The sequence below is a fragment of the Eurytemora carolleeae genome, unplaced genomic scaffold (assembly GCF_000591075.1).
Source record: "Eurytemora carolleeae unplaced genomic scaffold, Eaff_2.0 scaffold39, whole genome shotgun sequence".
Classification (NCBI taxonomy): Eukaryota; Metazoa; Arthropoda; class Copepoda; order Calanoida; family Temoridae; genus Eurytemora; species Eurytemora carolleeae.
Genome location: NW_019396056.1, coordinates 79,293 through 105,985, shown reverse-complemented (window position 1 = coordinate 105,985; position 26,693 = coordinate 79,293). Strand labels below are relative to the sequence as shown.

General features: G+C 33.5%; 2 protein-coding genes across 2 annotated transcripts in view; both read right to left on the bottom strand.

Moving 5' to 3' along the window:
• LOC111707233 (uncharacterized) overlaps window positions 1–8,468 on the bottom strand; it is a 15,808-nt gene extending 7,340 nt beyond the window's left edge. The window contains exons 1-10 of the mRNA XM_023480297.1: window positions 8,306–8,468; window positions 5,189–5,253; window positions 4,386–4,480; window positions 4,131–4,179; window positions 4,007–4,066; window positions 3,305–3,383; window positions 3,024–3,117; window positions 2,917–2,967; window positions 297–442; window positions 75–175 (exon numbers count right to left, since the gene is read on the bottom strand). Of these exons, the coding sequence (XP_023336065.1) occupies window positions 75–175; window positions 297–442; window positions 2,917–2,967; window positions 3,024–3,117; window positions 3,305–3,383; window positions 4,007–4,066; window positions 4,131–4,179; window positions 4,386–4,480; window positions 5,189–5,253; window positions 8,306–8,448 (883 nt within the window). The 5' untranslated portion in view covers window positions 8,449–8,468. The remainder of the gene's footprint in view (window positions 1–74; window positions 176–296; window positions 443–2,916; window positions 2,968–3,023; window positions 3,118–3,304; window positions 3,384–4,006; window positions 4,067–4,130; window positions 4,180–4,385; window positions 4,481–5,188; window positions 5,254–8,305) is intronic.
• LOC111707213 (neutral alpha-glucosidase AB) lies at window positions 8,365–26,693 on the bottom strand. The gene is made up of 32 exons (XM_023480273.1): window positions 26,637–26,693; window positions 26,165–26,230; window positions 25,324–25,375; window positions 24,848–24,978; window positions 24,473–24,536; window positions 23,961–24,084; window positions 22,217–22,326; window positions 21,826–21,898; window positions 21,019–21,111; window positions 20,397–20,472; window positions 20,045–20,165; window positions 19,724–19,823; window positions 18,832–18,914; window positions 18,341–18,449; window positions 17,704–17,819; window positions 17,200–17,254; window positions 16,988–17,067; window positions 16,216–16,296; window positions 15,881–15,958; window positions 15,408–15,481; window positions 15,031–15,186; window positions 14,542–14,630; window positions 14,260–14,349; window positions 13,918–14,046; window positions 13,324–13,409; window positions 12,706–12,776; window positions 12,247–12,361; window positions 11,898–11,967; window positions 11,474–11,556; window positions 10,975–11,033; window positions 9,968–10,046; window positions 8,365–9,377 (listed from the first exon to the last, which is right to left on the bottom strand). The coding sequence occupies exons 2-31, from the start codon at window positions 26,227–26,229 to the stop codon at window positions 9,998–10,000; spliced, it is 2,682 nt and encodes an 893-aa protein (XP_023336041.1). The 5' UTR covers window position 26,230; window positions 26,637–26,693; the 3' UTR covers window positions 8,365–9,377; window positions 9,968–9,997.

Below are 26,693 nucleotides of genomic sequence, written 5' to 3'. Positions count from 1 at the left end.
GTGAGAACAGATTTACATTGAAAAATCTCTTTACAACTGTGGCGGACAAAATATTTGGAATAAAAAAGTTATTCCTTTCAAGTCGAACTTGTCTACAGTAATGAAAAATTTGAGAAGGTCGTCGTAGTTTCCGTCGTCGTCTTTTACAAGTAGCACAGACTCAAGACCATTTTTCCTAAATAAATTTTAATATTGTAAAAAATCGTCGATAAGATAAATAAAAAGTCTATATTTTAATTAGGGAGAGTCAAATTTAGCTTTTTAATAGAAATAATATGTTAATTAAAGGTTGGTACCTTACATATTTGTAAACTCCAGGAGGTATTTTGTACTTTGAGGAGGTAGTTTTTATAAATTGAGCAGGATTACAGGTTAAAGGTATACCAGGATTCAATAATGTGACCATCCCTCCCATTACAGGAATCCAATTCAAGTTATCAAACTGAAATAAGCGCCATTAATCCGTCAAATATGAAAATTAAGTTACAGACCAGAATTATTACAATTTACAAAAAAATTCTAAATACACAGGACATTAGTTCCAAAGGCACAAATTGAACGAATGGGTTTTTAGGATCCCGGCCCATATTGAGAATATATGTCGTTGTAAAAACTAAAACCAATATTTTATTAAGCAACACGAGAACAACAATTTCCAATTTTAAACTTATTCCTGAAATCAAAATTATAAAAATACATTAAAGTTTTCAAGACAATGTCAGGTTTTCCATTTTCGAACATATCCCGAATTTGAATCATTGTTCGTTTTCGAGACAAAACCCACTTTCCCGTTTTTGAGTATAATCCGCAATTCAAAAGAAAAAAAGAGAAAAAGTTTAATATCCTGCTATCTAAACACTCAATTTTCCTCAGTTCTAGTAAAAAAAAGTAAAAAAAGATAAAAAGGATCTGGATCTAGGTCATTTTTTCAGATTTACTGAATATTCAAACAAAGCAAAATTTCCAAGTTTTTTGTCATATCTTTTTCGCTTTTTATGCCTAAACTTGATGAACCATTCAGAAATCAGAAACTTTTATAATTTCTCTCTTTTCAATAGTTTAGATTTGGGTTTTGAGAGTAAAAGCGTTTTTATTTTGCAGTTTTGGGTTGATATTTTGCCCCTTGGATCCGGTTTCGTGGATCCGTATGTTTTTGCGGATCCAGCGGATCCTGATCCTAAGCACTGGAACAAAATGTTTTTTTTTATTTTGTTTATATTTTACCTTATCAAAAAATCTTGTTTAGTTTCGTAAGTGCGTGGCCGTGAATGAATGCTTAAAAATTGACATTGATATGAATTCGAGTAATCGTCTTAAAACCAGGATATGTTCCAAAAACGCGACATGAGCTGAAATGCGGTAATTGTTTCAAAATGAAAACTCAATGTTAGAAATAGGCAAAGTATTAGTTTTGGAACAAATACTAAAACTTGAAAAAACATCCTTTTTAAATAATTATATAATCGAAAAAAGTTTCATTTGGAAAGAGGACCTGAACGAGGGAGGGAGTCCAGAGTTCCTCAAATAGTAATCACCGCCACCCAAATCTGTTTTGCGGCAAGCGCGCTCCTCAATTGGTAATCTCCACCACCTCAAATAGTAATCACCCCAAAAAAGCATAAAATTAAATCGTTTATTTCTTAGAAATAAGACCATATTGACCTATTTTAATAGCCCTAAGCTGTACAATATTATTAAAGCTTTCTTTATTGCTCATTAGTTTCGAAAATAAATCAATAAATATGCCACACTAAGTGCTAGAAATATATTACGTTTATTAGTTTCAACTTTCGCTTTAAGAATGTTTGCGTCATTTTCCTCTGAATGTTGTTTTAAACTCCTTATATAGAGAGGAAACTTTAACCCATTATTAGTGGACTAAATACTTCATTTTCAGTAGTGGGTGTGATGAGACTAATTTTTCAAAATTTTATGTTCTTTCTATGCATATAATTAGTTTTGTTGTAGATGTTGAACTCAAGTAGGCGAATACAAAAATCTAAAAACTGTAAAGGTTTTTTGAAAATATCTTTTAAATGGAGATAGATATTACTTTGGGTGGGATGAGATAATTTTTAGTAAATTTTAAGTACTTTCTATGCATATAATTAGTTTTGTTGTAGATGTTGAACTCGAGTTGGCGAATACAAAAATCTAAACACTGTAAAGGTTTTTTGAAAATATCCTTTAAATGGAGATGGATATTACTTTGTGCGCGATGAGATAATTTTTAGTAAACAGGCAGCCCGACCTTTTTTGTATCTTGACGCCAATCATGAAATGCAGTCATTAAAGTGGCCAATTGGATCTAAGATTCGGCTAAAATGAACTGTGCCTTGATTTTCAGTTTTTGTTGACCAAAAAAATCTGAAAATAATTTGAAAATTCAGTTTAAGTCAATACAGATGCCATAAAACCCGGATAGATGTCGAAAATTGTGTTAAAAGTGCATTAAATTCAAATCACATAAAACAAAATTTTACGGTGATTACTATTTGAGCTGGTGGAGATTACCAATTGAGGAGCGCGCTTGCCCCGAAACAGATTTGGGTGGCGGTGATTACTATTTGAGGAACTCTGGACTCCCTCCCTCCCTGAACATTCTCTACAAACTCTATTTTCTAAATCTTAACAACCTAATGGCCCGTGTGATCCTGTGTTTTCAAACTGTTTTAGCTAACAAAATACATTGTTAAAAATATCACAGGTATACAGCATCAGGTTGCATAGACATAAGGTTAGACAATTGAAGTTTGTAGGTTAGGTTGACTTTAAGAAAGAATTAAATGTTTATCACAGCTCTGAGTTGAACTAACAACAAAATGTTGATTAGTTTAAAGGGAGAAAAGAAAATAATCTGAAAAAAAAAAAGAATATTATTTAATACTAGTTTTGATCAATTAGATAAATTCTGACCTGTATTAGACTAGCCGTCTCTGGGTTTGTTCCAGATTCAATCAACTCTTCCTAAAATCAACATTTAAAAAAACTCTTTTTCTGAAACAGACGATCTACCAACGTACCTTGATGAAGTAAGTTTGGAAATTATGGAAATCTAAGATCTCCTTTGAATCCTCCTCAGGTTCCATCTTCACAAAAACTTCATCATAATCCACCCTAGAAAGGGGTATACTATAAAACGTGTTTTTTCTCCAGAATTGCTAAAAATTAATCCCCGAAAATAAGAAAATTTGAAAATATATTTTCTGTGTTGTTTTACAAAGTGCAAAGAGAAAATTCTTTATAAAAAAGCATGAAATATATCTTTTAATGGCTACGTAGAAAGTTCTAAAAAAATACGTACCCTGTTTGAGGATTAGAAGGATCGGGGTTGATTGTTGCCATCTCTTCTTTGACTCTTCTCTGGTCATCGAAGAAAGAAACTAAAAAATGTTGAGTTAAAAGGACACATAATTCTCTCATTAACTAACTGGTTTTTAACTTGACCAGAGTCTAAAACTAAAGAATGCGCGAATTTTAAGTTCGAGGTTAAAAGTTCTGTAAAATAATGAATAGCGACTTAAATATTAAACTTTCTCAATTTTAAATTATTTGAATTTCCCGGGAAAAATCTTAACCAATCAGAGAAAAGGATTTACGGAGAATATTACATAACCATCGCTAATCAGCTGTTCTTACGTAACCGAAAACAAAACATACAACCGTTTTTTGGGTTTACATCCAAAAATTAATTTAACAAGGTTTTCACTTTTAACTAAATCGTAAAGTTGAATGCCGCTTTCTCAGTTGCAGCTGAATGATGATTGAATAATAGACAAATAGGGAAAATGCAGGATTTCAAGATAATTTAAACCTCTGTTTAAATTTTAACTCGTCGATTTCGGCGACAGGGTTAAATGTTTAACCTCATGGTTAAAGTTCAGGTTTAAATTAAGTCAGTAGTGACATTTAACCATGAACTTAAAATTTAAGTCAGAACTTTTCGTTCTTTAGTTTTAGACTCAGGTCAGAATAAATAATTCAAGAAAAAAAGAAGTTTTTTTACCGAAAGATTTTAAAGATGTGCCGGGGCAAATTTTCTCCAAATCTTCATTTAGTCTGTATCCTAAAAATTGGAAATATATAATTTACTTAGGTTCACATTTGTTGAGACAGGAATGACCATTTACCTTTGGTTGAAGGAGGAGAGTTGAAGAAATCCACTGTTGAGGAGCAGACCTGCACAATTAAATTTAATAAAAAATAATCTAATATATTTGATCTCTTTATTCTTGTACTTTTAACATTTAGGTACGGTGAAAATTAAAAAGAAGTAATAACAATGTGTTTGATCCTATTTTACAGCTAAACCAAGCAACACAGACCAAACAGTCGAAATGAACCATTTATCTAAATCGCAACCCATCCTTTAAAAGTATTTAAACCTGACAGATGAACTGATATGCTGATGCAAGCTTGTCTACAGTATTCAGAAGATCAACTAGAACTAGTTTATTGTGTCCACACCCCTGCGCTTCATCTAAACATTATGCAACTTAAACCACGCACATTCTAATGTGAAGTAATTTCTAACAAAATAACAAGCAAACATTAACTTATAAAGGGACTGTAGGCGTAATTTCAAGAGTCCCTTCATTTAAAGTGATACGGCAGCACCCAAAGGACACTTTAAAGCTTTGCCTGATCATGAATGAATGATTTCTCTTTAAAAAAGTGGTAATTTTTCTGTAAAATTACTTGCGTATTTCTGGTTCAGTCAATTTGGAAAAAATGATTAGAATCATTTACTTATCCAGCTTGAATAACGAAGACATCTCTCACATTCTTGATCAGATAAAGGTAAGGGTATTACCATTGTGAATTGGGCATGCCCCTCTTTTAGATAGGTCACTTTATATTGCAATGACAGTCCCTTTATAAGAATAAGAAGGAACATATGAAAAGACCCCCGAAATGGAATCAACAGATTGCCAAAGAGACTAGAGGATCTATTCCCCCTTCCGTTCCACACGGCCTCTAGACAGCAGACAGCACCCCACACAATCTAGAGGGCCAAGTAGGTACCACCGGTGGTTGCCCAACAAACTAACAATGTTGGTATGTTTGAGATATGTTGAGGTTGTTAAATAGATTAAAGTTACTAAACTAGAAAACACATGCGAATTCTTCCAATATAAACTTACATATCTTACGAGTCTTCCTAAAATTGATAGAATGGTGATCCTACCTAAAGCATCCTGTAGAAGTTCTATATTCATGATTCTAAATCCAGTAGGTCTACTTTCTTCCATACTAGAATAATATTACTATTTGAAGGGACAGACCGGCTATGTATTGTAAGGTAGTTGAACTGAGTATGCAGTGCTGTGGACAAATTCTTTAAGATTCATTCGAGACATATAAAAGTCGACGTTCAAAATTTTACTTTTGGGTGGATACGTTTTTAAAAATGTTTTTTAATTATTGAATAACGACGACAAAAAATGTGAACAAATTCTTCAGAAAAAATAATTAGTTGTTTAGGAACAGGTTGAAAAAAAATTAACTCTTATCATCTAAAATAAGTAATCTTATTTAAATACTAATACCTATTTTCTCTCTTTAATCCTAAATTTTCTCTCTTTAATCCTAAGATTTTCTGCAGATTTTCTGGAATTTTTTAAAAAGACGACATTCGAAGAATTTGAAGAAATCTACGAACAAATTCATAGTAAGCAAGAAATTCAATATAATTATGAAAAAGGAAATAATTAATTCTAACTTCGATTTATTGACAAATTTCTTTTGAGAAACATGTTCCTGAACATCTGATTAGTTTACTTTAGAATTTTTAAAACGTTCCCATCCAAATTCATGATTTAGAACGTCGACTTTGCGCTCAAACTCAGTACTTATACATCGTGGAAATGTTTTATATGTCTCAAATGAATCCAAAAGAATTTGTCCACAACACTGCATACCGTACATTACCGGTCAGTCCCTTTAACAATACAAATTCTGACCTATTGCTCTTCAAATTGAGTAGCACATTTGATCTTTTTATTTTTTCATTTATTAAATGAATAATTCCCAGTTGCCCAATCCATTGTCAGTATGGAAGATAACTTCTAACTTAGTTAATAAAAAAAAAAAAATCAAATATCTTTAATTATTTCTAGTTCCGATATCTTTCCATTCGCTTGATTCAAAATCGACTAATGACATTGACCTTCTATAGGGATGAGGCAAGTGGTAAAGGCCGTTATGATATCTCCAAAGAATAATCAATAAAAAAGGGTAACTAAAGTGGAACACAGGTCAATAAGTATAAAAATAACCAAATAGTTTACAACTAAAAAATAATTCACAAATTTATTTTTGACAATGAGATAAAATTTAAATTATTATTTTTGTACAGCAAAAATTCATCTAAAATAAATCAAATAATGAAGTCCAAAAAATCATGGATTTAAGAACATAACAAAAGCAGGGCTTGGGGGAGTGGGAAGAATCTGTCCAGCTTTAAGCATTCCATCTTCATTAATAGAAATCACTTGAGTGTTGTTTCCAACCTGATCTGCCATCAGCAGAGTATCACTCTTTATAGCAACAGATCTAGGCCATGTCCCGCCAAGCTTAAGCTCTTGGACTTTTTCATATTCCTTCCCATTCTGCTTAAAGACTGCAATTATACCAGTTCCTCTGCTGCTAACATACAAGGTTTCACCATCTTCAGATAGAAGTACTTCAGCGCCAGCATCTTTATCGTTGGAAGATAGCTTCAGCTGCTGTTTTAACACCAAGTCTCCAGTTAAATAGTTCACATTGTAAACTTCAATTCCATTCTTCAATTCCCAAACTAAGAAAGCTAAATTTTCTGTTTCATGAAGAATCATATGCCTTGGTCCTGCACCGTTCTCTACTACAGTCTCACCTAACTTATGCAACTGGTCACCATCGATCTTGAAATGATAAATACGATCGCATCCTAAATCTGTCACCCAGACAAGACCTCCTCTCCGAATAACTTCATGAGGATGAGACTGATCTCTACATCCTGGTCCGAACTTAAGCAGCTGAGTAACCTTGTCCAGCTTACCATCAGTAATAGATATAACGGTAACAGAACCCCCGCCATAGTTTGCAGTGAATGCAAGATTATTCTCCAGATCAACAAGTAGATGGGCAGGACCTATACTCAACAAACTTAGGTACTCTTGCATCACAAGCTTGTTATCCATGATCTCCCAACGACTGACGGCTCCACCAGGCACCCCCATGAATGAAGATGTTTCATGAATTGCCCAGAAAGATCCTCCAGTTTGTTGTATCCATGTAAGGTTTGCATTAACTATCCAGGACCCCTTTCTTGTCAGAAGATTGTTATTTAAGGAATAAATCGCAATCTCTGAATTATATCCAGAAATCAATATGTTTTCATCAGTCCCAGAACTAAGATGGAATAAATTGCTGGAAACAGTGGATGCTATTGAGAAAGCTAGAACTAAAAGAAGCTTACTATACACCATGATTGTCAGCAATGAGAAATATTTAAACTTTAATCATTTTTATCTTCTTCTGATAAGAAAACTAGTTGTCTAAAAGAATACAAAATTAAAGGGTAAAAGATTGAATTTTTTTTAACTCTAATAATTTTCATCTTTCAATCATACTGAGCTAATTTTGCAAAAAAAAGAAAAAAAATTTGGATGTCCATGTAGTTCGCAATTTTACAAGAAATAACTATTCTTAAAATATTGTTAAGTATTGAAGTCTTAATGATTTAATTCAACGTCTATCAAAAACTTTACTAATAGTCTGATAATGATTCACAATAATAGGTACAAATCCATGACTAACTAAGCTGCATAAAAAATTCGCTAATCATTGAATGAACTATTTTGTACAGTGGCATGTACGCTTCATATCAGTACCATTTAACACTATGCCTGATCAATGACGACAGATATATCCTTACATTTACAACTGTTTATTTTATTTACAACTTAAGATTAAGTGCCGGGAAACATGGAAGTATGCACTGTACACTCCGAGCGAATGTCGTAAAATGGTTTTTAAAAGCACTGAATTTTTATACTAAAAATATGGGTATCTCCAACACACTTTAAGTCAAAAGTTTGAAGGGTCAAATAAAATAAAATCTAACTTTTAGGGACGTCCTACTTACTCAATACCATTTCGAAGAGAATATATTAAATCTTAATGGATTTAGACTTTACCATTTGCAATGACTTTGAATGATCTGCACGATTAGGGTACTGTGATATGCGAATCTACAAGCAGAGGACCATTATAAATCACGTTCCTTTAATAAGAAGAAACATGCAAACAAACATCTACTCACCCAAATGAAGTTTCAGATAGGTCCCATCTCTTTCGCTTCCTGCCCACCATTTTATAAAATCTGAAAGAAAAAAGAATCACCAGGCTGTGCTTTACAAAATGTACGGTCCTATTCAGTAGAAAGTTGTGCATGTTTCCTCTCATGAGCCTGAGGAGTGATTATCAATTTTTAAAAATAAGCATAAAGAGAAATTTCCTTGAGTGTACTGCAAAGAATGTGATAGAGGTTTTTAAAAAAATGGACTTTGACTTGGGAAAATTTATGGGTATTTCGGCATTTAAAAACGATTTTTTCCCCAATAATTAAATAATTTGCTTTATTAAGGGTAGATACAGGGTAGAAAATATACCTCGAAATTGATTTCAAATATGTAAGAAGCAAATAGTTTGCTTGAAATAATGGAAACCGAAGAATATCATGATCGGATTGAAGTAGGCCACTTTAAAGCCCAAAATTATGGACGTTAAAAAAAGATTAAAATATAAAAATGTAGTTTCAACTATATAATTAAATAATGCACAATAAGGGGGTTGGTATTATCACATAGTATACTTATTACTTAATTCATGTTTCTAATTATCTAGCCTTTTAATAGTTGCTTAACCTTTACAAAAAAATTCTATAATTAAACAATTTAATTAAATATTTTATGTAAACAATTTAAAAAAAGGTGAGTACTGAGCATGATCAACCGAAAACAGTATTTTTTTATAAACCAATAGAACTTCCAATAATAACAAAACAGAAAAAAAAACATTATTTAAAATGGTGAAGATTCCTACAATTTGACTTATTTGTTGCACTGATGCGCTTTAATGCACAGCATTGAAAATAAACATTAAGATCACACACGGACTAAAATCACAGATTTGAAAATTATTCACATAATTCAGTGTCTAAGACGACCTGTCCTGTTCCTGCTCTTTAAAAACGTTCTAAACAGCTGTGAACAGCAGCTGAAGCAGAAATCTCTGGTTTGAAGATTTGTCAGCTTGTCTGTGTTAAACAGATAAATGCAAACAATGGATATATAACAGATGCAGGATTGTTTAGTTCTTGCTACAAGAACCTTCTACAATAGATAATTTCCATCAAATATTTACTTAAACCATTTTTGTATAAGCATTATTTTAACCTCATTTTCTAGATTTTTAAAATTAAGGTTTTTTATTTCTAAAAAATGGGATTCACTTAGCTATGAAATATTGTTTCAGAAAATATACATCTTAATTAGAGTAAAGGGGTAAGCTTGAGTGGATCAACTGTAGTAGTATTTCCTATTTCAGAATCCTGATCCTTAATCCCACCATCTGAAGTTTTAGCCCAATCTTCATCATTTATTTACATTTGAATTAGATATTTAGATTTTCCACCCTACTTCCAAGCTAACCGCATTAAATCTGTTTTTTAATATTTACTGTTATTAATGCTTCACCTAGAAGATTTGATAAATAGAAGTAGTTGAAGTTAGTAGCGTTATTGAACAACTTCTTTTTCCAGCTTGACCCGGCACAAAAGATAACTAGTTTAGCCGGCGGTCCGTGATTCAAATACATCTCTGTATTCATTAAATTTGATTCCCGAACTAATATTAATTTTAGAATATATTTTTATTGTTGTTACCGGTTTTTTATTTTTAACTATGTGTTAATGGAACTATTCCTAAAGACAGGTGCGCCTGTTTGTTGTGCCTTAGTTGAGACTGATGGTAAACCCAGATCCTAGATTTACTCCAGGTTTCCTGAAACACAATATTCATTCATTCATTTGTAAATTCGGCTTATATCTATTTATCATATGCAATTATATACAATATTATTCATTCAATATTTATAACTAGTATTTTCCCCTATTTTTCTGATTTCTAAATTCACTGGTTGATGCCATCACGCAGAAACCTTGCCGTTCAAATCAAATCATGACATCGATGACTATCTATATATAAATTTGACTTGTCTGTTTGTTTGTATCCAATAAACGTCAAAACGGCTGAACCGATCGGGCCCAAATTTTTTGTGGGACATCACGTGACCACACGGAAGGTTTATGAATGATAAAAAAAATTTAAAAATGTGTTCTAAAGGTTTTTAATTTTGTAAAAAAAAATCCATTCTTGAAAATCCGCGAATTTATTTTTAAAAATCCGCAAAATTTTCTTCTTTGTTTTAAAATGTAAACAAAAAGAACATGTTCACAATTTAAATAGAAGATGGGCGCGAAGCGCCCTAAAAGCCTAGTTACAATACATTTGCATACGATTAAAATCTGTTTCTGATCTGTTATGTTTAGTCGCAAATTACACCAATCAAATCAAATTATATTTTACAGGGATTGTTTGATAAGGGTCAGAGTTTAAATTCCTTCCTACAATCCGAGTTTTCAGTCCAATCTTTGAATGAACTGTTTAAAAAAATAGTTAACGAGTTTCAAAAACGCGGTGTACTGCATAGTTTTCAAAAACAGCGTTGTACTGCAGTTTGTTACAAAACATAAAGCCCGAGATTTGTTTGTTTCTAGTGGGAGGAATTTTTATTTGTAAATACTGCAATGCACAAAGTTATAGAAGAGGAAATGTAGTCTTTGGAACAACTTTGACTGAGATGTTGATAATTATCCAGCAATAGTACGGTTGTACAGAAACACCACAGATTTGCTATCTTATTACTAACCTGATGATTAGTGCTCCAGTGGAGGAATTATACAAAGTGTCAACATACTTCTCACCAGTCTGAAATCAATTAATCAATAATTAGTTCAGACGCACGCTAATTGATAAATCTACCCATTATTTTCAGTGAAACTAAGGGTTTGGTAGGGAGTATTTTATGAAAACTGGTGACGTATTTTATCCGTTTAATATGAGATCAAACCAAAGATACCTTCAAAAAAATAAAGTGAGACAGAAAAATAACGAAATAGATCAAATAAGTCGATAAGGAAGTAAGCGTAAAAAAATTATTTATTAGGATAATTTTTTTCCATTATCAATTTTTTAAGGGTTAATAAAAAATTGTCTATTCATGATTTTTGACTAGAAATCTTTTTTGGATTGATTGCGTAATTAGTAACTTCTTAATATCGGATATCTTCTTAAGTACGTACAGTTATTGTACACAGTTTTCTGTACAGTACTTTGTACGGTTTTACATAAGTATGTTTCGAACCCACCTTGTCAGTAACCTTGGCTGGGTTATTGGCCGGTCCACTCCCTAGAATCACAACCTTCTCCAACCAAACCTTCGTCTCAATACCTAGATACAATTCAAATCACAGTTGTAGGGATGGGCTAAGACTCCAGTAGTGGATTGGACCCTTCCCTTCCCATATCCTGGTTTTTCAGCTAGGACTTCTTTATAATTTTTTATTTTATATTTCATTTAGTTTTATTAAGTTCTTAGCCACCCGAAAAAGTTTGATAAAAAACTGGAAGATAAATGGAATCCGAAAACAAGGAATAGAATAAATGGATCGAGCAGAGGGAGTAAGTACGTAAGTAAGGATTGCATAAAGTCTAAGAAGAGGAGAGGAGAAAAAATAAAAAAGATAAAAATCGACAGATGCAGTTACGATTAAACAATAACATTAAACTGACCTGCAGGCTGATTCAGCTTAGCTTCTAGGGTTCCTTTCTCGTACTTAAACGTAACGTAGATAAATTTTCCCTGTAATATTTCAAGTTAAAGACAAATAATCACTAATGGATCAAAAAGGTTGGTGGGTTAAATTTTTGCTCTTTTCATTAGTGGCTAAAACAAATAGTTTTGTTTTCCTGATGTAAGATTTCAAAATGTCTAAAGTTCAGGAGTCAGAACCACTTGAATGTTTTCAACAAAATGGAAATGAGGCTTTTAAATCTACAGATCTGAACTGAACATTACAAATGAAGTGGACAAGTAAAAAATAAATACTGGTTTGTTATCATTATTTCCTCTTTATTCTACCTCTTTGTATTCGAATGATTGTCCGTCATCAATGTACAAAGTTCCCTCTGCCTTCTGTTCTTTATCCAGGGCAATATGCAGAGTAATTGGATCCTCGTGCATCAGAACAGACGACCTTGAAAAGACAAATCAAATTATTCTTTAAAATTACACATTTGATTTCGGTTTATTAGCGTAGGTGGGCTGCAGATACAGGCCTGGGACAGGGGAACTACGGCAACCGCAATTTTAAATTTGCGCACAACAACACATCGAATTAATGATGCATGCTAACCCAACCCACAAATCTGAATATTTTCGGTCAAGGGTATTAAGGGTGGTTGAGAGGAGTGGATTGCTGTATACATATTCTTGGGGCCAAATGTCCAAATAGATAGATAGGACAGGTATACGGTAAAATAACTATGTCCGTAACCCCGCCCCGCTCTCCCAATAGAATGATAAAAAAAAATCCCTCACCTCCTTATTCTCTGTTTCCTAGGTATAATAGTTCCCCCTCGTTGATATACTGGGACTTTCTCATATCCAGCCTGAGTAACATAAATCCTTATCCAATCTTTTGTTTTAAACTTAGATTTTTATTATTGTTTAACCAAAATATCATCTAATTTTTAATCATAAATGTTCTTGTACCCGTGAGGTATTTATATCCAATGTCTGAGGTTGAACCTTCGCGGGGAGGGGGGGTGGGGGGTTCGCTAAAGTCACAGATTTTAGATATTAAAATTTTGCCCCATTGTTTATTTGTGTCTCTGTAAAAATATTGCTCTCCACCCCACCTCCCCCCTTCAAACTATAATTGAATTTTCTTATTAAAACCCCGGTATTACAGATTCAAATTAACCTGAAACCTTTAAAACTAACTCTGAACTATTTTTGGATTTGTTCAATCAGGTTTAAAAATTTCAATACCAAGTTTGATCATAATAAAAGTTTGATNCCAAATAATCAAAAATCATTCTGTAATTCTGAAAAATATAGACCCCCGAAAGAAGATTATGAATTGAAAAAGAGACTGATTTAAGTTTAAGTCGTCTCTGACGTCGTCGTTTCTGAGTAAGCCTGTACATAAATTACCTGAATGCTAATTTCTCCGCTGACCTCGTACTTTTGGAAGGACACAATATCATACCAGATCTGGTTTCCAGGGAAGTATACATTCACTTAAACAGGGTGTATCTTATAATTATTGCAAGAAGGCACGTAGGCTTTCAGGTTTAATCGGTTTAACTTTTATTGGATACAAACGGACACACAGGCAGGAAAGCAAAGTATATACATAGATAGAATATCAAAATAGGACGAAAGGATGCGAGTCATTTTGACAGCGAATATCTGATCTAAAAATATGTCGTAAATAATACCATTAAAGGGAGTGTTCGAAAAATAAGCGCTTTTGATCGCTACTAATCTTACTTCTATCTGCTGCATCTATAAGGAGAAAACTGTTAAAAACGACTTATACTGAAGAACGTAGCGTTTATACAAATTCAGAATTCCAAATTCCAAACAAATCATTCAGATATTATAAATAATAGTTGTCGATTCTTTTTCGATAATTAACAGTTTTCTCCAACAGATAAGATTAGTAGCGATCAAAGGGACTAATTTTTCGCCGTAAGCCTATACCTTCTTTCATTTTTCGCAAACACTCCCTTTAAAATATCCTACCTTGAGTAGCAGATTTGTGTAGAACAGGAGCAACAAGAAGTGAGTTCCCAACCATGTGTATTCCTTCACGTCCAAACGTTCCTTCGTCCTGAGGGAACTCGTACCATAGAGGACGCATCACAGGAACTCCTGAGGAACAATCCGATTTATTAGAAATATTTTACACAAAAATGCATAAATGTTTTTTATAACCCCCGGCCCCGCAAAACTTATTAGTCTTTTATTCTACAAAGCCGAAGAATTAAATGGATATCCTTGACAAAAAATTCAAAGCATGTTTTTTATCTCACAAAAAAGTCCATACTTCATTCGGAAATTATAAACTAATCTGCGACTACTCACCAGTGACTTCAGCTTCATAGAACTGAGTGTACCAAAACGGTAAGAATGAGTATCTGGTTCGAAGTGCTTCTCTAATCAGGGCCATTTCACCTAAATTAAATTTTTTTAGTTCTTTAAGTATTAATAAGATGATTATTTACTATCTGAAATACAGAATACCTCAATTAAAAACAAATTAACAAAAGTACTAAAAATTAACAAAAGTGCTAAAAATTAGTTTAAAAAATTCTTGACTTGTCAATAATCAGATATTAATGCAATCACTATATTTAAAGACGCTACCTGCTGAGAATAGCCAAGGTTCCCTTCTCTTAGAATCCAGATGAGCGTGACCTCTCAAGAACGGTTGGAAAGCCGCGGCTTGATACCATCTACATATAAATTATATCTATTAATCTCATTGTCTTTTATCTATGTATTTTTAGGAACATCGAGAAAATATTGGTGCAAATTAGGCGGAAATTGTCCTGATAAAGACGATGGCAAAACGAGTTGAGTAGAGACAAAGCTTAGGCGCAAATCCATATATTTTGTGGTCAGATGGATTAAGTTAATTCCATTGGGATATCTTTATAGATGGAGGAAACGTCAGAAAACACAAAAATCAGCTCGGGGTTTGAGTTCACAAAAATGTGTTTCGTGATTTTTCACAGGTTAGGCATACGCTTCAAATTAAAAGTTTCTGAAGGGAATATCGTGTGCGGGATTGGTGATGGGCGTTTAACTGTTCAAAAGTTCCGAACATTGACCTATAAGACAAAAAGATCCTACCTTACAATAAGTTCCCCATCAGGATTCCCAAAGAATCCTCCGACGTCGGCGCCGACAAATGCCATCCCAGCGACAGAAAATGAGAGACACATTGGCACAGATGCTTCAAGATGTCCCCATTCAGCTGTATTGTCTCCAGTCCAGATCGCTGCATATCTAAGGATTTTTTAAACTTAAAAAATAATGTTTATACCTTCTGATAATAAAGCTAAAATTGGTTTTATGAATTTATATATTTTCGTTATATTTCATTCTTTTTTTGATATTGATCAACATGAACAAAAATAATAATTCAAAAAACAGCAACCTCCAAGTTTTGTATATTCTATAAGTCTTCTTTGTCTTAAAAATATATTTATATAACAGAGTTCACTTACTTTTGAGAACCGGCGAAAGCTGCTCTGGTGAGTACAAATGGTCTTAGCTTGTTATCTGATCTAACAAGATGCCCCTAAAACATTTAAATAAAGATATAATAACCTCATCATTTTCTTAACTATGTACTCTGAAGCCTCTTTAGTTCAAAATAAGACAGGATGTTTTGACTGGTTAGGCCAGATTAAATTGACGAGACATGAAAATTATTTGACAAAAAAACATCTTTTATTTCTTTACTGAGAATTTAATTTAATTTAAAACTGCTATTCTGTAGACTTTATTTCAAGTAACCCTTAAATTAATAAGAGTGGTGTGTACTATTCACATCGGTACAATTTCTTTTGAACATGAATGAGGACATGGAACTCCATAAATCTATCTAGTCACTTGAAATCTGTTCTACTTTTAGTTCGGAGTTTTAGGTTCTCTCTGAACTATAGTATTAGTCGGTTTAGGAAGATAAATGACCCACCTGATGAGTTGCTATTGAGTACAACATTCCGTATTGATTATGTAGATCTCTGTGCTCATATTCTCCATGCTTTTTATCCTGAACAAAATCAATAATTTATCATAAAATAAAACAATTATCATCAAATAATAATAAACTAATCGACAATTCCTTATTCCCTTATAAGCATTATTTTGATTTAATGTTACATTACAAATTCGAATACTGGCCGCATTTTTGATCTTTAAACCACTTTATTTCTCATTTAACATTTAAACTTTACTGAGGTTTAGAACGTAAAATTTTTGTACTAGTCACGTAACAAAAAGAACATAGATTTCAAAAATAGTAATTACCTTAGGCATTGTTACTTCAGGTCCATTAAACACAGACGGTTCATTCATATCATTCCAGGTGTAAACATCCAGAGTACTTCCCTGAATAAGTACTTTCAAGTTTCAACCCTTTACTTCATTCTCTTTGAATAGAATCGATAGGTTTGGCTCTGAGAAGATGCCTCCTTAAAATTTAAAGTTCAAGAAATTTACTTTTCAAAAATTGCAATCTACTTATAGATATTCAAAGTTTAAGGAAAGATGGAGGAATGCAACTATAATTTATATTTATTTTTAACTGCATATATTATTTGCAAAAGTTTTTTCTGATAAATATGAAATACTTTGATTGAGTTATTTCATAATCCATGGAAAAAGATATCATTAAAAAGAATACCTTAAACAATGTCACCTAAATTATATATTTCTATAAATTAGTAATTTTAGTTTGTCTGTTTGTATGTCCGATCATAATTAGTAACCCCTCGACCAATTTGCATCCCTTATTGATTGTGTAACTTGCTTGTATTTCAAATTCATAGTTGAAAAGGTTGACTTTTAGAGTAAGATCAGATTCCAAGAAAAGCAGAGATGGAATTTAAAGAATTTGAGCCGCGGTTTAAATCCGCCAAACCCCGGTTTAAATTCAGCGCCGGCTTAAATCTTGAAACAGTTAATACAATTTTAAGTGGAACCAACCATATTTAAACCGCGGCTTAAATTTAAGCCTCGCTCAAATTCTTTAAATTCGGCCACTGGATTCTCTAGCTATTGAAATTATAAATTGTTGTACCTTATAATTTTCTAGTTTATACTGTTCAGCAAAGTAGTCTCTAGCATCCTTGTTCAGAAAATCAGGATAGTAGCTTGAACCTGAACACAGTATATCTAGTTTGTTTAAGTTCAGTTCACTGTTTATTATTAGTCTTTTTACACTTCATGTGTGACAAGCCCAAAAATAAAGAGTAATAAAAATAATAATAGTTTATATAATTTTGAATTTACCTGGCCAGCACCATCCTTCGTAATCATTACCATCACTATTTTTCACGTAAAGGCCCTGTTCAGTTCAGAAATAGTGACAAATATAATGAAAATACAATTTTCAGAAAAAAACGTTTGTTATTTTTAAATTAAGTTATATGCATAAATATGACATTTTTTTACTTATCAAAATAATCAAGATCAATAAAAACCTCTCAGTTTACCAAATAAACATCATGTTCTAAAGGTTGAAATAAGTCCTCAAAATGCTGGGATAAAAAAGGCTGATAACTAGGAACTGGAATAACTATGCAAACTAATTTATTAAAACCACAATTAAAAAAATTTGTCTGGAGAAAAGAGACAGAGGAATATATTTTCTTTAATCAATTACCACTACCCCTCTTAAAGTTTTCCAGAGCACACATTTTTGGAAGGTTTAATGCTCTGAACTGGGGATAAAATGATTTATTGTGGGAAATATTTGGGTAAAAAATACATCCTTTAAAAGAGATCACTATTTCCCTTAGAAGTAAGATCGTTGTGAACCCAGTATCCTGAATCCTTCTTGATATGAGGATCTACTATAGTTACCAACTTCCTGCCATGAGAAACCAGGTTCTCTGTCATTTCAATACTATCTATAATTTACAATCATAATTAGACAAAAAAAAATTTAATAGATCTGCAAGTAATAGTTTAAAAATATGATAATACTATATAGAAAATGAAAGAAAAAGGGATTGTTATTAATAAAACTTGTGGTAACTTAAAATAAGTAATTAAACGAAAGAAAAAGAATGGCTAACAATAACAGAGAGGAAATAATCCTGATAAACAAAAAAAATAAAATATGGAAGTAACAATAATAAAACAAGAGGGTAACCATGAAAAAGTATGGCATCTGACTTCTGCTCATTTTTCTAATTCAGAAACTGACGACATCAATATAGACATTTTCTTCGTTCACCATGAAAAAATTGGCGAAATTTTACCCCTGTGAGGTCTGAATTGCCATAAACCTTCAGTGAGGTCACATATTGTCATAAACCTTCCTTGTGGTCATGATAAGCCCATGATAAGTTGGGCCAGATCGCTTCGGCTGTTTTGACGCTTATGGGATCTACAACCAAAAAGATTGAAATTATCAAGGTAAAAGCACCTGGGAATTTCCGTCCGTCCCATGTGAAATACTTCTTCCCATCTGTGTGTTCAATATCCAACCACATTACATCCATGGGTATATCAAACTCATCAAATTTAGAATTAACCTAAAATAAGTTTTATAATGTAAAATCTTTTTATCTTTTTATCTTTTTATCTTTATCTTTTTATCCCATATGGCGTATAAAAAACCCATTTGGCGTAAAAAAAATCCCGTATGGCATATAACAATCCCGTATGGCGTTCAAAAATCCCGTATTGCAAAATGCGTATAAGAATCCCATATGGCGCCTAACACTCCCATCTGGCATAAAACACTCCCGTATAGCGTCTAACACTCCCGTATGGCGTTTAACACTCCCGTATAGCGTTCAACAACCCCGTATGGCGTTAAACAATTCCCTCCAATCTCCATGCTTAAATGAAACAACTGTTCCTATCTGAACGTTTATGAAAATAACAAAGAAATTTAAATTGCCATAAACTTACCATCTCTACATCTCCCTGGTCGTTATAGTTCCATCTGCACTGGTGGTAGCCAATAGAGAATTCTTGGGGCAGCGGTGTTGTTCCTGAATACACAAATATTTTTCTTCAAACATTCAAAAGGGGATGGTTATTAAATGTTATCTGTTTAATTTAAGATTCTAATTTCATCCACAGTCCACACCTTTTCGTCAAAAATCATTTAGGGGGTGTATATTTTTTTGTTTGACCTCCCCCCCAGGAGCAAAAATATGAGCTTTCAATGGGTTTCGGAGAAAAAAAAGGAAGAAAAAATAAGAAAAAGGGAAGGGAAGGTAGAAGAAAAGGGGGAAGAGAGAAGAGCAACGGAGAAAGGGAGAAGAGCAAAGGAAAAAGGGAGTAAGGGAAAGGGAGTAGAGGGAGGGGACGAGGGAAGGGAAAAAGGGAAAAGGGGAAGGGAAATGGAGAAGGGGGAAGGGAAAATGGGAAGGGAAAAGAGGGAAGAGAAAAGAGAAATTTAACAAAGAAGAGTTTCAGAAATGCATTTTAAAAAATCACAAGGGGGAACTCGAAGTTGACTTTTTAAAGGCACTAAAACACTCCAATATACTATTGCAGCAGCAAACTTCTTTGTAGTTTGCGCGGCTTCAGTTACCATATACCTGTTTTTAAGTAGTGAATTTGGGGCAAAGATATAATTCTGAAAGCGGAAGAGGGGGGCAAAAATACAACAAACATATACAACGCTGAAATAATTCCCTTCCAATCAAAGCATCACTGCGTCTGAAGAGAAGGGGGGATATTATTTAAATACATATACTTGCACAAAATTTCAAAATTCCCCCCCCCCCTCCCACCAAGCTTCCAGGTTATATAGATATCTGTTATGAACCCAGCACAGCAACTTGAATAATACCTGTAAGAACTCCGTATTGTCTTGAAACTTCCTTAGGACCAGGTCCCAGTAGAACAAAGAAATCTAGAACCCCAGACTCAAACATCCAGTGTGTCTCAACCTTAAAATTGTATTTAACTTTTTAGTTTAAGGACAGGGTTAGAAAATGTACAGGAGCAATTTTCTATCCTTTTTTCCCGAAACGGTCTAATTAATATATCTCATTTTTTTTCTAATATCCTTCTGAGAAATGGAATGAAAAAAATAATAACAAATCATAAAATTGAAAAAATAAAAAAACTGAAATCAAGTAAATTACCAAATATTAAATCGTTTATCTACCTGTTTTTGTGGGGTACTACCGGATACCATGTTAGACAAGGAGCCTAGTATACCCTCATTATTCTTCTTGATGTCTACCCAACCCTCCGCAGCATTCAGCACAAATAATCCAGTCGTCTTCCTAATCACATGAAGCAATCAAAGATCAGTCGTCTTCCAAATCACATCAACCAATCAATTAATAATTAATCGTAGTCCTCATTACATAAAACAGTCATTAACTATCAGTGTCTACAAAATCGCAATATACAATCAATTAACTATCAGTATATATTTTAAAACAGAAGGATATATGATATTTTTTTCGGACTAGTTTACAGAGTTTGGCATAGTTTTAAAAAGCTCGACTTACTGTTTGTTGTGTCCCATCATGAACGGAATAGCAGCATACAACGCCATTGTGTTCCACAGTTCATACTCGAATACATCTAAAAAAATAATAAACAAAAGTAAATTATTAACATTGGGCTACTTAAAAAATAGTAAAAAGAAATTGAGATTTTTTTTATGCTTAAAGAGAAAATAAGAAGTGATGGGGAAGGAAGGTAAAGTCTGTATTTACATGGTTAAAGAGACTGTACGCATAATTATAAAATACCGTCCATACAACTGTACGCTTTAAACCAGACCTGACTATTCAATACTCATTGTGAAAAAGAGCTCTTTGTTTAAATATCTTGAAATCCACTTTAATCCCTTTAAAATGCTGTGTACGCGGTGTACAGTTTGACCTCAACACAGCTGATGCATTACCAATATTCAACATTAAAAACGATTTCCAAAAAATTCGAAAGAAAATATTCATTTTTTGCCAATTATAACACGTTTTGTAGATTAATGAGAACAAGTCCAACAACATTGATCAGTCGAAGATTTGAAGGGTATCGTTGTGAATCGGGCATTGCCATCTTTGAATGGAGGGTAACTTGAAATTAAGCATATAGTCTCATTACATATCTACATAAAAGTTCTACCTAAGTTGTAGAGTCTGTAGGGATCTGATCCTGTTGTATCCTTGAGACTGAAGGTATCAGCGTGTTGCGGGATTCCATAAACATGCTCCATTCCTTAAATATTAGATTAAATAAGTTTCTTTTCTTCATATTATAAATAAAATCAAATGGGGTCAATTTTTGCATTTTGGGAGCAGAAGGCGAAACTTGAGTTGGATACCCAGCTCAGTCTAGGCCATAGGAGTCCTAGGCTTATCCGGTGTCGTGCACTAGTTTTCCGTCCACGATAATGTCAAAGTCTAGGAATCATAGGCTTAAAAAGCATCACCTTCATGCCGTAAACTGTGCAATTCAAAATTCGCGGGAACTTTACAAGACGAACTTATTAAAACAAATAAATCTTGAAAATGGGACCAAATTCGATGAATAGCGATGAGTAGTTGAGCTACGTAACACTGGTTCTAACAGTTGTCTTGTGCGCCGGGTCAAGATTAGAAAAGTGGCTCAATTAAGAATGTTATTTAAGTACTTCTCTTATTCATTAAATATGGTCTCCGGTCTTCCAGAATATAGCTAGGTCTTATCGAGCCACAATCTAAGATTTTACATGGAAAAAAGGAATAAACTCAAATATTGCTTTGATTTTTTTTTACTATGTAGTGAGTCTTAGATTTTAAAAGACCGACTGATTTTAAGGTTGAATTTTGAAGAATGTTATAAAAAATTTTAAAAGCTGATTCTGGGAACGAAATCTAAGTTTGCATGTATTTTAGAAACTTCTTCTTCAATCTAAATGAATCCTAAAATTTTGAAAAAAGATGTATTTACCAATGAAAGCAAAGTCCAATGCTACTGCTTGAGGTCCATTGGGTTTTGAGTCTGTGTGTCCTCCAAAGGTTTCCTGAAAACATCCAATTATTTGATTTTGTTGCTTAAATCAAAATATTTAATAGTCAATCTGAAAGAACTCTCATCATACTCTAATGATCTAATCTAATCTTTCGAAACCTGATTTCGTAGTTCTTGATATTTCAATGTATGAACTCTGCCAGGTCAAATCGTCAAAATTTGAATGTTTACATCCAGCGGGAGTAAAAATAGTGATCAGAAAATTAGAGTTTGTTGAGATTTATCAGTTCCTTTGTAAAACTTAGGTTCAAGGGCGAAGTTATAATCAATTTTGAAGAACTAAGAATTGCTGAATATATTTAGCAATCACCTGCCACATGCCGGGTTCAGTTTCATTCTGGTCATCTCCCTCCACCTTCTCTCTAGTATGTTCAAACCTCATCAATCCTCGGGAGTTCGCGGACATCACCAGTTCTCCCCCTGATCAGGTTATTTATTAATTTTTAACAAAAAGCCTCATATGATATCTGTGTCCATAGAAAAAACAGATGGCCCAACATGTCAGCACCACCTGAGATAATGGGTGCATCAGATGGGGGGAGGGGCTGTTAGGGTCGTATACTAATGAGTGACGAATACGCGATGGTCTGGCTTAAAAGATAAAATATAATGTTTTTATGAACAAGGAACATGAACGTTAGTCAATTGAGAAATTCTAGTGCCCAATTATTCTTCGCAAGGAACAATAAATTATGAGTTAATAACGAAAAAAGGATTGGCAATTACAGCTAATAGACGAAATTTCTAAAAATAAAAATATTGGTAAAAAACAACGTTAAATAATGAACCATCAAAGGCCTCCCTTTATCGAAAGTAAACAACCCTTGTAGTAAATGCCCTAGTCCATAAATTGCTTTCAGACCCGTATCAATCCAGGTACAACTCCCAAACTATCGATATCAAAATACAGGCAGAATCTCATAGGCTTCAATGTCAACAAGGACACAAGCACACAAACTAGCATTACCAAACCAATGGGCACGAACTCATAGGCTTCTATGTCAACAGGGACACAAGGACGCAAACTCTCAATGCCAAACCAATGGGAACGATCTCGTATCGTAATCAAAGCGGAGTATTTTCCAACTGATGTGTATTTTCTATACAAATTTATGATGCATGTTAAGTTAATATACGTGCATACATACGGGATTTGCACAGAAATATATCATCGTAGTTAAGCTGATCACATTACAAGTTGGTATATTCCTAGTGAACATTTTTTGGACCCCCNATGGGGCCGCAGCGCTCGGCCCCCTAGCCTGTCCTAGCCGCAGCGCTCGGCCCGGAAAGTGTATTAACTTAACCTAACCCGTGGCCGCGGCTCTCGGCCCCTACCCTGTCCTAGCCGCTGCGCTCGGCCCAGAAAGTGTCTTAACCTAACCTAACCCTAAATAATACAAAATAACTTAAAATTAAAGGTCATGTACAAAATTGATAGGAGGGGGGACCAGGGGGGTCCAAAAATCGTTCTCTAGGACAGAACCTACAAGTTTTGCGTAGTTCAGGATAACCGCATTTAGATTTATAGACCATGTACAACGTAATTTAAAATGTATAGCTATATGATCAGGCACTGTATTTACTACACCCTAACTTAGTAACAACAAAAAACATCAAAAAATGATGGCCGAAAAAAACGCAGTTTGGTACGTATTTTTATATCAATGAGCTAAATATTTTAAGTTGATACTTTAAGCATATTTTGGTACCGGTGCTTTGGATCCATTTAATTTTTATGCGGATCCGTATCCAGGATACTACCTTAAAATATACTAATTTTTAACAAGCAGAAATTTCAAATTTTTGCCTTATTTTTTTCGCTTATTTTAATGTTAAAACTTGATGAACCATTCAGAAATCAGGAACTTCTTATAATCTCTCTTTTTAAATAGTTCAGATTTCGATTTTTAGATTAAACATTTTTTTGCCGTTTTGGTTGATAATTTGCCCATTGTATGTGGATACGCATATTTTTGCGGATCCGGATTCAGGAAGCCAAAATCTTGCGGATCCAACGGATCCGGATCCTAGACACTGATTGGCACAATTACCTGAGAAGAAGTCTAGCCTGAAAGGTTGGTAGTTGAGAACCACCTTGCTGTTTGTATCCGCAGATAATCCAAAAGATAAGGAGTCGGCATCTTGACTTAGCTTAGTGATTGCAGTGAGCTCAATCTAGTTGAATTTACTGTTTAATATTAAATAGATAACTCATCCATTACAATTTTAACAAGAGATAGGAACATTTGGATGATAAACTAAATTTTCCCAATCCCTCAGTGAGCATATTTTTCGGCAGAAGCGGTAACTAATCAGAATTAATTCCGAAGAGTGTTGCTGAAAACCAAGAGTTTTAGCTGAGAGCGCAGTAATAGAGTAAAAAATTAACTTCATCAATGCCAAGCCAATTCTAAGCGATTTATAATTTTTGAGTATGCGCGCAAATAATATATTCCCGGGCGGATTCACCAACGGGAATTTGTTCCAATAAGCGGAGTTAAACTTCTTATTTCATAATATTGGGAAAGATATCCAAAAGTTCAAAATTTCAAATTTCTGCTACCTGCTGGAGTACTAAAGGAACCTCAAATCTTGGTTTCAGTGGGAATGCTTCTGTTACCTTCACCCTGAAAACGTAAATACAAATTTAATATCTAACATACGATTAATGGTAAAATAAAAGAGGATATATTGTCCAGAATTAGCAAAGAAATTATTTCCCAAACTAAGTGAATAAATCTTGAGAAATGAACCATAATTCACAAACCAGTTTTGGAGATTTTTTTTGTTTTAAACAAGGTTAGGCGTTATTTTTGCGTATCATACAATATTTTTTTATTTTAAAATTATTATTGAACATAAGTTTACTGGAATCCAGGGGGTGGGCACCTTTTCAGGAAAAAAATATATTTATTAATGAGATATAAAAGATATAAACCTAAATGTATTGTCTGCTAGGCCACTAATCTCTAGTTTGTATTTAACAGTAGTCTTGGTATCAATGAGTAGAGCCTCGACTGTAGATGAAGAAATATGTAAGCTATCAGGAGACAGGGTGAACACATTTTCCTTGATTACAGTTCAAACTTCAGGACACTGGTTCAAGAATAGAAATGGAAGGAAACGGAGACTTAGGTAAAAATAGAAAACCGAGGGAACAGGAGAATTGTAAATGAGACTGCGAAGTTTTGCGGTTCAAGATCGCTACAACAATTCATTTTAATAAAATACTCCACAACATATTTAGAAATTCGTAAATCAACTCTCAATTGAACATTATCTTTTAGTTCTTTTCATTTCACAATAAATGGAAATACAAAGGCAAAATAACCATCGAACCATCGAAAAATTTAGGGTTTTAGCTAGAAAATAATGTAGGAGTTAGAAAAAAATCGTCAGAGTTTGAGTCTTTTCCTGTTTAGCTCGACAACGTTGACAGAACCCTGACTGCGAACAGGTTTTAAACCTATTCAATTATATTCTTTTTATCTATCATCTTTTGAAAACTTTATATTAAGTAATCGTCGACGTAATTTCAACTGACCCCATTTTTGAAAATCGCCATTAACAATTCAATACAGTTTCTTCGAAATTTCATCTTATATTGAGAATGGAGATTTATTCATTTTTCAATCTCAAAATTAACAAATACATCATGGCTTTGCATTAAATATTTCTCGGCGGACAATACAGTGGTCGACAAAACTGACGTCTTTGGTGTGAGTTTCTCAAGTGAGTAAACCGGTGGCCAGTGCTTAGGATACAATTCATTTTGATGCAGATCAGGATCCTGGATCCGAATCATGAACATTTTCTTAAGATTTACTGATTTTTTGAAGAGATTTCCAAATTTATGTCTTCCTTTTTTACGCTTATTTGTATGCTTAAATTTAATGAATCATTCATAGATTTTATGAAGTAAACAGTGGAGACTTGTGCTTTTAGAGCAAAAAGAACATTTTTAGCAGGTTTTTTTGGTTGTTATTTTGACATGGATCGGAAAATTATTTTCTTGGATCCGGATCCAGGTAGCCAAAGTGTTGCAGATCCAGATCCTAAGCACTACCGGTCGCAGGCCCATACTTCATGGGATAAGAAAAATAGTTGTATTCGAGAACGAAAAATGTAATGTTTGTCCCATTTACTCAGTCTCAGATCACGGTGTTTTGAGTGCGGTCATGAATCGATGATGACACTTATAACTTCAGGGGTAGACGTTTATTAATTTTTCTAAGTTCGCTTGAAGAATATATTCCTTGATCTATCCACAGATCTGACAAGGGTAACCAGCCAGACCAGCACAATCAACCTCCGTAACATTCTAAACAAAAAGAGCCTTCTTTAGAATTTGTCGGGCCTGACCTAGGCCCCCTCCTGACAATTTTTAAAATGCCCATTTTATTTATTTCAATACAAATTTAAAAATTTATTTATATTTCTTTGTATTATTTCAGGAATAGGATGGACAANCTCTTTAGGAAATTACCATATTTTGTTTTATCAACAATCAACATATCTAAAATAAAATTTTCGTTGCTTCATGGGGAAGCCGAAAAAATAGGGTTCATTAACTGTAACGACCCCTAAATATTTAGCGCGTTTGCTGCATCACAATTCCTCCAGATGCGGCCAAGTACTGAGAATGGTTTGCAATTGTTTCCTAGTATTTTCATCACATCGTTATATTGGGGCCGGGTGGGGGGGGGGGTTAATACTGATTCGAATACCTGTTGTCTTAAAACAATCTTCTATTCCCCTGAGATTCTAAATTTCATCTATTATAT

Excerpts from the sequence above, each read along its gene's own strand:
- LOC111707213 (XM_023480273.1), bottom strand. The coding sequence starts at position 26,229 with ATGTTACGGAGGTTGATTGTGCTGGTCTGGCTGGTTACCCTTGTCAGA. Across the intron at positions 22,327-23,960 it reads CAGGCTAGACTTCTTCTCAG|GGGGAGAACTGGTGATGTCC; the intron begins GTAATTGTGCCA and ends TAACCTGATCAG. Across the intron at positions 13,410-13,917 it reads ACACAAATCTGCTACTCAAG|TGAATGTATACTTCCCTGGA; the intron begins GTAGGATATTTT and ends ACCCTGTTTAAG.